Source organism: Rhagoletis zephyria, unplaced genomic scaffold, assembly GCF_001687245.7.
Source record: "Rhagoletis zephyria isolate East Lansing unplaced genomic scaffold, Rhagoletis_zephyria_1.1 Rzeph_scaffold_07665, whole genome shotgun sequence".
In the NCBI taxonomy this organism is placed as follows: Eukaryota; Metazoa; Arthropoda; class Insecta; order Diptera; family Tephritidae; genus Rhagoletis; species Rhagoletis zephyria.
The window spans coordinates 17,623-30,170 of NW_016164747.1; the positions used below are offsets into that span (position 1 = coordinate 17,623).

A 12,548-nucleotide genomic window follows, 5' to 3' on the forward strand; every position below is an offset into this window, starting at 1 on the left:
AATATTAAAACGTCATGTCAACATCGGATTTGAATAAATTGAATGCATAATTGCCCAATTTTTACGTTTATTTTAAAAACTTTAGCCACTTTTAACATAATTTTGAACACTCTGTCTAACATTTTGGCCGGATATTTGCACAGAATATTTTCCAGGCAGAAGAAGCCCATTTTTCACTTGTAAGTACACAATAGGTTCGTCCAAAAGAGCATGTGAAACAAGTAAATTCCGAATTTTATTGCTCTTCCATCCTAGGATTGTTTCTAAATCGAAAAAATATACCCCTGGGTTTTTATTTCGAAATCAAAAAATATTTACAAGATCGCTCAGAGCGCACAAAGTTTTATATGGGAAAATGCAACTTTCGTGGAATTCTTAAATATCAATATGCTCCGATCGGAAAACTCTACGTCTCTTCAGAAGGATAATACCCAGTTGTTGATTTTACCACTTTTTTTTATCGCTAACGATTTTTATGGGTCCCCCATTTCAGTTTTTTTTGGGAGTTTTTGGGGACCCACTCAAAATAGTTAATATTTGTTTTATTTACCACTAATATATTTTATTTTTTTCTCTTACAGAAACTCACTTATGGATCACATTTGTTATAGTCGCTTGTTATTTAGTGCTTTTACCTATGTGGGTAGCTATTGTGCTCAAAAATAAATATACGCGGTCGGTACTGAAGAGTGGCTGGGTGCCGGTACTCTCGGCGCTATGTATTAGTGGGTAAGTGAAAATAGTATACGTAGATATTTCCCTAATTTGTATACCGTAAGAGCCCAAATATTAAAATTTACACAAGCTACGAGATCTTAGAAAATTAAAGTTAGCTTTTGCTCCCAGCTATAATTTTGATCGCAATTTTTTACCAGATTTCGGAAGTTCTATGCGAGTCGGTACATCGACCTCTTGAAATGAGGTACGTACATATATACATACATATGTATATATGTATGTATGTACATAAGTAAAAAGAGGAATAGTCAATTGCTTTTGTTTATGAACGGTTGTCTTAATTTTGTTTGTAATTGACAAGCTACAATTATTAATGTCAATATGAAGTCACATGTATGCACTAATTTTGCGTATAAGATAACATTTTTAAGATACAAATTTAAATTAACTCTAAATACTAATAAAGATTAGTAAAAGCTACTTTCCAGATTATAGGTCCATTCAATAACTTTACCAGTAAGTACTTCCAGCGAGAGCGTAAAAGAAAAATAGAGAGGAAGAGAAAATTATCATAAAAGGTTATTGAATACAAAACTAGTAAAAACTTGCCATTTTAACACTTTCTGACAGTTAAGTTTTGGCGTACAATTTTCCTTTTGATTGGGAATATTTGCCATTGTCATAAAATCCTTCTCCTTCGCTCACGCGAACAGGGCCATAGACCTGGCGTTGAATTGTTTTCTCTGTAATTTTTCGACATCGTTCATGTTTCTACGCCATATGAAAAGATGAGCATGATAAGAGATTTGTAGAGCGTAATTTTTGTTCGTCGCAAAATAGCCCTGCTTTTCAGTTGCCTACGACTTGATATCCGGGCTGACATTGTGAGTGGTATTTATGCTGGATTCTATTTAGGCAAAGTCTTACACTGCTTCAGGTTCTACTTTTCCTTGTCCTCGTTAACCGCTAGACCAACATCTTTCGCTTCTTTCCCGTAGCTGGAAAATGCTGCGCTGACGTCCGTGGGTCGTCGGGCCGGCGATGTTAATATGATGCGCATACGCCAGCAGCACCATGCTTTTGCTGAAAAGTCCCACGAGAGTGAATCGCCTTGTCTAAAACCTCGTTTGGTCGCAAACGGCGAGGAAGGGTCCTTCTAAATTTAAACACAACTGAATTTTGCCTATGCAGCGAAATCTGCAAGTATGAGTTACATCTGACTAGATGTTGCATGGAATTTGCAAGAAAATCTCATGGAAGTTATGTCCAGGAAACTAACTAACTTCCACAAAAATTGCACAGCCATAGAGGGCGATATCAATACAAATTTCCGATACTTATTTGTTCCTCTAATAAAAACTTAAAGGCCTTATCGATTTCAGATTACCGTTGGATAGTCTGTTATCTTTTCTTGACCCGCGGCTGATAACCATCATTTATAATAATAAAGACGAAGTGGTGCGCATTTTTAAACTTAAAACCGACAGTTCATTCAACATTTTCTAAAAAGAAAGCACACTTAAATTTAAGATTTTTAAAAAGTGGAGTTAATCAATTTGTGCAGTGCAAAATTATCATGCAACTTATATCCCGCATGTTTTGCAAGTAACGTCTGAATTTATTTCCATGGACCAAAAATCGATCGATAACAATATTTATTTCACGTAAAAGTTATGCCCATGCAGGTTATCTCGAAACCCTTATTCTTTTAGAGATTTTTTGCGATCAAAAGTATCGATAGCAATTTTCACAATCCCACTGCTGGGGCTGGATTCTGTAACTGTGAGTTTTCACGTGTACATTGAAAATTGTGTACTGTATTCATTCGGCGTTTCAGGAAGTGTGAGAATGAGTTTTAGCTCTCAAAATTGGGTACACTTCTCTTGCGAAAAACTCACTGAATTTTATTCGCCTGCACAGACAGACGGACGGACAGACAGCCACAGCTTAATCGATTCCTCTATTCATAATATTTCGAAATTTAAGGACGCTAATTTACTTAAAATGTATACACCCCGGCTTATCATGTAGCGGTAGCTTTCGGAAAGGTGGAAAACATATATTTAATACTTGCGCCGGGTATTTAATGTTCGGCTCCGCCCGAACTTAGACTTTCTTACTTGTTTATTTTATCCTTTTTTTTTGGTTGTTCTTAATTACGAAAAAGCCTCTATGAAGTGCAGAACCAAATCGAACGGCGATAAAATTGATTCAAGTTGAACATTTGAAGGCATATTTATAAAGTGGCTGTAGCTGAGTGTGCAGAGTTGCTTGCTGTTATTTGCTAACATTCAGAAGATGCGGTTTCAAATCTCGTCAGAGGCAACTTGTTCAAATGACAATACAAATTTTTGTTTTTTGTCTCCGAGTTATGAAAAAGCATATGCGAAGTGCAGAACAAAAAGTTGTGTTAATGTAAACAAAACTGTGGTTAATATTACCAAATCATTGTTGAAAATATCAACCAAGGTACTAATTAAAAATCACATTGATTCATTTTCAAGTTAAAATTTGATAATATTAACAAATTTTTGGTTGATTTTTTGCTCAGTGTAAGCATGAAAGCTTACTTCGAGTGGATTTTGCTGTCAGAGAAATTGAGAAATTTTCGTCTTCCTACGTTCTAAAAATAGCTAAAATGGATTTTTGTTCTCACTTTTTTTAATTGCGAACCAGTTTTAAGGTTTGATTATTCCTTTAAATTATGTATTTCACTTGTATTTCATACTCATAAAAAAAAAACAATTTATAATGTTTTTTGCTCCTGTAAAATAAACATTTTTTGGTTAGGGCCTTTGTGAATTAAGGTGACGATATACATATGTATATAAAAAAGTTATGAATATAACTCGATTTTTGCTGTTTTCAGGACTTGACAAGTATGTACATTAGGATGGGATAATTTGTATGGCAGATTTTTTCGACTATGAGCGTATAGCACGGAAAGACTCTACGTGTAATTTTAAGCGAATTCGCCGAAGAAACCATGCGCCTAAAATCAATTTGGAGTTTGCCAAATCGCGCAAAGTTCAAAAAATTTACCCGCCCTAATGTACATACATACATACGTACATATTTAAGTACTATCTATAATTTGTAGGCAGCCAAAATGTTTGTAAATTGTGAAATTCATATCATAATAATCTTTAACTTTTACTTTATCCCATTACTCTTCTTTCTAGGTTATGTTGCTATTGTATATTGCGCACGTCATTGTGCACGCCATGTGGAAATGGAAAATCGATCCCGATAACTCGTCGATTCCGTATCTGACAGCTTTGGGCGATCTGCTCGGCTCGAGTTTGTTGGCACTGGCCTTTATCTTCTTACTTTCTATAAATCAAGAATATGGAGCCGATCTGAATCAGCTCAATGCATCGAATTGAACATTGCAAAAACAAAAACAAGGGGAAAAAGAACACAATAAACTCTAATAAATGAGTGTGAGGCTTTAAATGAGAAGTACATATGTATATGCATAAAAAAAGACTTAAAATATTTGCGATGAAAGTTAAAAGAAGTAAAAGCGAGTTATGAAAGCGAAGGCGCGATGAGCCATCATCAACAAAATACACTAAACAACCAAACAACCTTCAGTACGTACCTAAAGAGCACTAATTTATTTTTGTAAGCCATAAATATAAAAACAATAATAAGATAATTAAATAAAATCATTAAAAATCGATGATTATGCTATGTACTATATGTATGTATGTAAAAAGTTATTTAAAAATATTTATTTTAAAACGAAATGCTACATGTTGCGGGTAGATATATAAAATATATAAATAAAAGAAATTGAAAGGGGTACAAAATTAAACGAATTGTATGTGCGACTAACTAGTTATTTTTAATAATTTTAATTTAGCATATTATTAAGAAAGCGTCAACACAAATGCCAGGCAAATTAAGCATAAGAAACAAATTGCATGGGAATTTGTTTTATAAAAATTATACATACATAAGTTTTCTGAAATGTTTGTGTTTTCCAAGCGCAAAAATTTCAAACGTATTTAGTAAAAAATATTCGATACAAAATGTTTATGGGACACTTGAACGCATTGGATACGAACAAATATTAAACCAAAATCTAAAGATGTAAAAATAATGCAATTAGGAACTTGTTTCCCCACGTAAAGATACCAATAAAATACAAAACAATAATAAAGTTAAAAATAAATGTATCAATAAAATAAATGATCGGGAAGAAAAAATTAAAGATGGTAAAAAAATAAAATTTTCATTCAAGCAGTATATAAATAATTAGATGCACAATAACAACACATAAATAAATAGGTAATTCATGCGAGCTAAATAGTACAGCCATTTATTTTTGATTTGATTTGGGTTAAAAGCTAAAAAATATGCTATTTGGTTTAATACACCTTGTTAAAATTGCAAAATCATAACTTCAATTAATAAACAAAACGTAAATAAAAATACGTACATATGTACATACATAAGTAATAAACAAAAACATGTAAGACTTAAAACGACAGTATAATACATTAATTCACATTGCACATACATACATACTACATATGTATGTATGTTTGTACATTAGACCGTATCATCAAAAAAAAATCAATTTGTTTAAGTTCTGAGCCATGAGACTATGCAGAGTATTTCAGTAGTGTAAACATCCTGTGAAAATGTCTAAATCGACTTTTTTCTATAACTTCTTTATTTGAAATCCGATTTCTATAAATGATATATCTACCATTGTAAAGGTATCAAAAAAGCCTACATAGTTCCCCCATGAAAGTTTATCCTACGAGTTTCAAGTCAAGCTAAGAAGTTCAAACTTTTTTTCTGAAAACGGCACCCTGAAGGCCAGGCATGTGCAGCGCACTTGGTGAATCTATACCAGTTGTAGTAAGAAGAGCGAGAAAAAAAAATTGACATTATCTTATTTGAAAATTTGACTTTAGAAATTTAAATGAAATAGCCGAATGTCAGGAAAATAAAGCGAGAAAGCTGTTTTATTACTTCAGCTGTTTATAATTTCACCATGGGCAGCGCAGGCAGAACTCCATTAGCATAAGCCAAAGTTTTGCAAAGTTTCAAGGTTTAACGATACACTAAAATTTGTATATGAGAATCGAAGTCAGTTTTGTGTTTTGCTTAAAAATTACTTGTTTATTTTTCAATTATTTTGAGGCATTAAGTTCCGTTTTTGTGAATATTTTAACATGATTTTTCAAAACTGCTTCCTTCCTACAAAAAAGTTATTTATTTATTTTGCAGAAACGAAAACACCATTAATTACATATTTACTTATTATTATTATTATTATTATCAGAAGGGTTATATATTTTGACATGGGGATAATTTTTCTGACACAATCTAGTGAATGATTAAAATGGCTTGGAGTTAATTGAACGTTTTTTCGGCCCATACATCGTGATACGGTCTAATGTACAGGATATTCTTGCGTTGCCTTGGTGTTTTCTAAGGTTAGTCCAATTATTCCGCGCTTAAAAATTCACATTGCCTCAAACCACCATTAAAATCATTGCTTGCTGGGAGACTTTCATTTTCCCATTGTTATATGTTAAGTTAATGCTTAAAACAATTTCTAAACTGTATTATTATCTCCTAGAAGAAAACAAAAAAATAATAAAAGTAATCAGGCAATTTTAACTTAATTTCATGTAATTAGAAACTCGCAGATTTATTTTTTTATAATTTATTTATATACACAGCTTACTTTAAATGCTCATTTAAGAATTTATAAGGTCATTTTGGCCATTCTGTAAAATTTAAATAAATTGTTATAATAATTTAGCATGTATGTAAATAAATAAACCAACAAACAATTGTAGAGAAATGCTATTCCGTTGCCGAGTTTTCCAATGCTACGAAATTTGTTAATTTTAAATTCCCTTTAGTGCTCCCAAAATAAAAAGGATGTGTGTATGTACCTGCATAGATCCACAAAAAAATTATTTCAAATTCCTTTTATCTTAACTTAATACTTCTTTAGTATTTTATCGCTTAGTTACTATTGTAAAAACAAAAAAAAAAAAACACCTGTGAAACGTGTGTGAACAGTTGAGAAACGTTGTTTTTTTATAGGAAATGTGATCGATATTAATTAATTGTTTATGTACTTTATGTATTAAGAAATGTAATTATGTATTATTGAGTTATTATTTTCATTTATACAAGAATTATGTATAGAGGAAATGTTTAAGTATAAAATAAAACTAAAAACAATAATTATAACTACGAAATAAATTAAAGTGCAAGACGTTTTAAACAAATTAGTAGTATTTCTCTTGCTAATAAACAAGGAATGTTTTGAAAGCGGTAAGCTCAATTTTTCTAATTTTTACTGAAATTTGCTTATAAGTATGTATGCGCATGGACGAGTACATGCACGGCTAATTTAGTATATATGTATATTAACAGCCTCATCATGTATCTGGAACGATAGGGGGCACGAACGATTCGTCTCCGCTCGTCGAATACGTTGTATTCGTCTAGAACAGCGTTGCTAAATGAAACATTTAGGTGTTTTTTTATATATGTATTTCCTTTAAAGTTTTATTATTTTTAATTTATTTGGTACACTTTATAGAAAATGGGCATCGCCGTCAATTGTTATTTACTATTTTTGCCATTCATTTGAGAGACTTTTGCGTATCGTTGCTGCACGCACAACGAATAGTGCTGGCATGTCAGTCGCTGTCAAATTATCAGAGGCGGACGCTGCTACCTGTGATACCGAAGGCCTTGAAATTCCAAAAATTCGACATAGAAATCAAGGCACATTAAACAGGTAGTATCAGTAGAGCAAAAACAACATTTGCGTGTATTTTGTTGTTGCTTCTGGTATCGAAAGTGTCAAAAACTGTTCTGAATTTTTTCTTCTAAATCAAAGCGTGCCATGTGAAATACAAAAAATTATAAAAAATAAAAAATTGAAATTGGAAAAAATAAAAATTGATGCAACTTTCTTTCCTAGTAAATTTGTTTGCTTCTCGAAGCATTGATCCATCCTTTACAAGGGCCAGTAATCAGCGGTTGTGGTGCTGAGTTGGGCGAACGATCCAAAAGCTGCTATTCAATCGCTTGTTTTGTATGGAAAAAGGTTTCACATGCAAATGGATTTTAACAATTCAGAATTTTGTGAGAAAAAATTAAAAATATTTGACATTTTCGAGACCAAATAATTTGAAAATAAATCAAATCAGCTGCTCTACTGATACTACCTGTTCAATGTACCTTGATAGAAATGATGCGGCTGATGTCAGCGCTGAATGCCGAAAGAAACCCCCACCTGTCATATTTATATTAACGAATATAGTTCGCAATCTTCTTTTTTGTGCGGCTTTTGCGGTCAGCCCATATCTGAATAAAACTAAACAAATCGTATTTTTGGTTATGTTACTAAAATATTCAAGATTTTAGCTACCAAGTAAAGCTTATCTTCCTCCATTATCCCGACCCATCGCTTCTGAACAAATTCGTTCATGGGTTGGGTCTACACATCGTATGAAAAAATAAATAAATAAATTTCAATTATACACTTCACCCTGTGTTTAAAAATACGCAGCGTTGCTTTTTATTCGAGACTCGTTCACTTTCATTTAACAAGTGCGCGAAAAAATCATAACGTTTGTCCGATTCAGTTTTGCCTAATCATTTTAGTAGAGTAATAAACAAAAGACCCCATTGAATTCAACCAAGATAAATACTTTCAACACAATACAGTCACAATGCAGCGCCCTCGTCGTACATCGGAGTTTTGTGAAGAACCGGGCACAGCAACTAAACGCTCATCTAGGTTTGTTATAAAATCCTTTTCCAGTTTATTACAAATTTATTGTCGATTCTTTTAGGAGCACACAACAGCGGCAAAGTCGCATTGCACGCCCGCCTTCGATAGAACGTCAAACTTTGGTGCTACCCAGCTCTACACATCGTGCCAGTCGCATTACACCCCAAAAGCAAATGCAAAATGTCTCCAATGCGGATGCTCCAGGCACTGCACACAAATACAACTCAAGGTAAATACCGTATATTATTTCCAGGACTTCTTTTATAGCCTTGTTTTTATACTGAGCAGTAAATCCAGTCACATCACGCGTCCCTCTTCGATAGAACGCCAAACCGGTTTACCCGGCTCTACGCTACTTGGCAGTCGTACTACACCACAAAAAACACCCAATTCTGTAAGGAAATTAACATCATGTGCATTATTTAATGCAGAAAAGCAACGCAGTGCGCATAATGATAAAATTTGGGTGCAAGAGAGGGCACAGCGTATTGTGGAGCACTTGCGGAAAACCGCCAAACCTGGTGCAGTGCACGGTTTGGCAGCCGATTTTTTCGCTCGTAGCGGTTGCTTGCGTACAATGTCCACAAAACAGTTTATCGGAATTGTCAATTATTTTCTACACTATATTTGGGGTACACGATTTACAGTGGGCAGCAATTATGTAGACGATATTATAAATATACTGCAAAAACTTAAATATCCCTATCAAGTGAACAAGTCATGGCTAAAGACGCCTAATGCGTCGCATTCATTTGGCTATGTAATACAATTATTAGACTTTCTAATGGATTTTGTGCCACCGGAAAGCGAAGAGGAAGCTTCTGCTATGCAATTTGAACTTGAAGACCCAGAGAAACTAGGTCAGAGCTCATTGATGCAGGAATCGCCTGATGCTGACTTTACAGAACTGATGTTACAAAACTCTGAAGAAGGTTTCATGCTCTGGGATAAGCAAAAGGATGACGATCTCCAAAACTTACAGCAGCAAACATGTGGCGTACTAATATATAAACGTTCTGGACTACAAGGTACCTTAGCGCTGGATGCGCAAATACATGAACTGAAACAAGAATTAAAAGAGGAGCAGAAGAAGCGTCCACATATACGCAAAGAAGATGAAGAACATTGCCTTCAGTTGAAAAGTGAGCATGAAGAGACTCAAACCCAAATAAAGACAGCCCAGGAAACACTCGAAGCAATTACAAAACAATTAAGCGAAAAGCAGGCAGAACGGCAACAATACAAAGACGAATTGATGGAACTATTAGAGGAAAAGATCCAGATAAAAAATGAACTTGATAAGCAAACTATGAGCGTAGACCAGCTAGAGGCGTTAGCCCAAGAGCTAGAGCAGGGTAAATATACCCTAAAACTTATGGAGCGCACATTATGTGACCTGAAAGATCGTCAACATCATCAGCAAGTATTACTGGCGCGTCATAAAAAACAATTGACCGACCTAATTGCTAAATACAACGATAGCATACGTGAAGTTAGCTGCACTAAATTGCAAGTTAATGTGGACGCGCTTCTACTGCCACTAAATCCAGAACCTGATGATGTAAATGAACGCATAAAATTGTTGGAAGAAACACGCGACCATGCGAAGCAACAACTAGAGCAAATGGTGGAAAAACAGCAGGAACTGGAAAAGCAGGAAAATGAACTAAACCATGAGATTATGGTAAATTTGAATCCTCAAATCGACGAGCTGGAGACGGCACTAAAGCTTGCTGAACGCAATAGCAGAGATTTTGAAAAACAAAGAGAAAAGCAAAATGCAGCAATGAATGCGCAACTGCAAGAGCTAGAAGAACGTCTGCAAGAGATGCAGGCTGAATGCAAAAGTCTACAAGACACAAAACTTGAAAAACAAACCGAAATTTCAATGTTAGAAAATCAAAATGAGGAACTGATGACGCGTGCAGAACGTGAGTACAAAGCGGCCGCCGATGAACGTGAAGCCTTCCTCAAGGACTATGAAAAAACACTTGAGCGTTCGAATCAGATATTATCGGAGTTTGAGCAATTGATTGAACAACGCGATTTAGAGCTACAGCAAATAGAGGAAGAGGAGAAAAAAGTTAAGTATAAACCAATGAAATAAAAATCAGTTTATTAATGTTCTTATTTTTCTCAATATTAAATACGCAATAATTTATTGCAACACACAAATGCAAGTACACATTAATCATCATATAAATTGCTTGATATATCTAAATATTCTTAATAACTTGCCCAAATACAATATGCTGCGTCTAAATGCTTGACTCTTACGTTGCTGCGATTAGGTGAAAATTTCATTGGGTTCAGAGTTGTGGTCTGCACTGTTGCAATACGCCCATTTAAATTTTTATTTATTTTATTTTAACAAACGTTTTTTTTTTTTGTTTTGTAACTATTGTAAGATTTTGATTTCGCTTACTCAGGCAATCCTTTCCGCTTACGATTGACCATGTACAAATCCATAGTCCGCCGTGACTTCTTGAGTGAAATTATTGATCCATAGCAATAAAGATTCATTCCTTTTTTTATTTTTTTTTGTATTAATATCCATTTTTAATAAGTATGCCACAAGTACATACAATACATTTTAATGTATCTCTTATGCCTTTCCGGTATTTTTGTTTTGTTTCAATTATTGCCGCCCAAAGCTTAGAGCAAATGTTCTACTACATATAGTTTCTCTTCTCTTTGAAAGGTCATTGGTTGTTGATTTGTTTATGAAATGTAAATTGCACTTGAAACAGCTACAAAAATTCTTTGTTTAAATATATTTATGTATGTAATATACTAGAAAAGGACGATTTATATTTAGAGTACTATGAAGATATTACTCGAAATTTTTAAATTTCAAATTATCTCTAATGTCCCCATTTAAAACTAAAAAAAATTCAACCAATAATTTCTACTTAATCGTCGCATACATTCGTAGTCCTTTACGCTAACGCAATATTAAATCATAGTTTTTATTAAATATTCGCAAAATTATCTTACCCAAAAAGGACTTTGACACAGGTGTAATGTTACAACTGAACAAAATGCAAAAGCGTAAAAAACGTAAACTAAGGTTAGTTTTGACGGGCGGCAAACAAAGAAAAAACAGTTTGGGGATTTTAAAGTAATATAAAAAATTATTCTCATTAGCAGTCATAAATTCATTGAATTACAAAAAATATAAACTTCATTCATGCATAATAAGCAAAATATTGCGCACAAACTATAACAAATAAAGAAACAATTTTTTTTTTAACAAATTCACACAATAAACACGTCACCGTTGCCGCGAGGTGCCTCATTTGCAATATCTGTGCCACAAGTGGGTGTTGGCAAAGGTGCAGCTTTGGGTTTATCTAATACGTCAGCTTCGCGTCCAATTTCTACAATACCTTGTTGCCTTTGTTGTGCGCTCATTTGGTCTATCTCACTAACATTTTCTTCAGTCAACTTCACCACCTCATCTTCATCCAATTCTTCGGCGCTGTCAATAGGCTTTTCACTGCCGCTACTACTAGTATTACTCACAATGTCTGTGGTTTTCTTTTCGCCCTCAATGTGTATGTTTACACGTTCTGGGTCATCAAAATTTTTTTGGAATGTCACGGTGACTTCTTGCTGTTCCTGTTGCTGTGCCATCATGCCGTTTGCTTCTGCATCACCATCCCCACCATCAGCGGCTGTTGTTGCTGTGACTGTTTGCGCAGGCGCTGTGGTGATGGATGACCACCAGGTTGAGAATGTGCCTTTAGCCTGCGACAGCGCAACACCTACGAATAAATAAATTTATATTTAACAATTAAGGCTATACCGCTTTGTAGCACTCACCAACAACACGGCTGGTAGTATTCACTGCGTGATTTATTTTGCGGCCACTTTCGCTATTTTGCATTGTTCTTGAAAAGAAATACAAATATTTAAACAGTACAATTTATAATATGTGAGATAAAGGCAAAAGGCAAATTTTCTATGTGCCATACTGTGCAATTTTTAGCTTCATATCGGCCACAGAAAGTGTGCCAGCAAAGGGATGGCCGACTGGCAAGTCGTCGAAAAATTCAGCATCAGGACGCACGTCATACCATTC

At 34.2% G+C, this 12,548-nt stretch overlaps 3 protein-coding genes across 3 annotated transcripts in view; 2 read left to right on the top strand and 1 right to left on the bottom strand.

Moving 5' to 3' along the window:
* LOC108374378 (solute carrier family 41 member 1) overlaps positions 1-4,761 on the top strand; it is a gene marked incomplete at its 5' end in the record, with an annotated part of 18,995 nt that extends 14,234 nt beyond the window's left edge. The window contains one exon of the mRNA XM_017630362.1: positions 3,861-4,761. Coding sequence (XP_017485851.1) covers positions 3,861-4,064 — 204 coding nt within the window. The remainder of the gene's footprint in view (positions 1-3,860) is intronic.
* A 3,489-nt stretch (positions 4,762-8,250) lies between these two features.
* Ndc80 (kinetochore protein Ndc80) lies at positions 8,251-11,483 on the top strand. Its single transcript, XM_017630363.1, has 3 exons — positions 8,251-8,470; positions 8,526-8,693; positions 8,753-11,483. Exons 1-3 carry the CDS (start codon positions 8,403-8,405, stop codon positions 10,569-10,571), a joined length of 2,055 nt encoding a protein of 684 aa, XP_017485852.1. The 5' UTR covers positions 8,251-8,402; the 3' UTR covers positions 10,572-11,483.
* A 222-nt stretch (positions 11,484-11,705) lies between these two features.
* Positions 11,706-12,507, bottom strand: LOC108374381 (uncharacterized). The gene is made up of 3 exons (XM_017630364.1): positions 12,442-12,507; positions 12,290-12,357; positions 11,706-12,231 (listed from the first exon to the last, which is right to left on the bottom strand). Exons 1-3 carry the CDS (start codon positions 12,459-12,461, stop codon positions 11,723-11,725), a joined length of 597 nt encoding a protein of 198 aa, XP_017485853.1. The 5' UTR covers positions 12,462-12,507; the 3' UTR covers positions 11,706-11,722.
* Between the last annotated feature and the right edge of the window lie 41 nt (positions 12,508-12,548).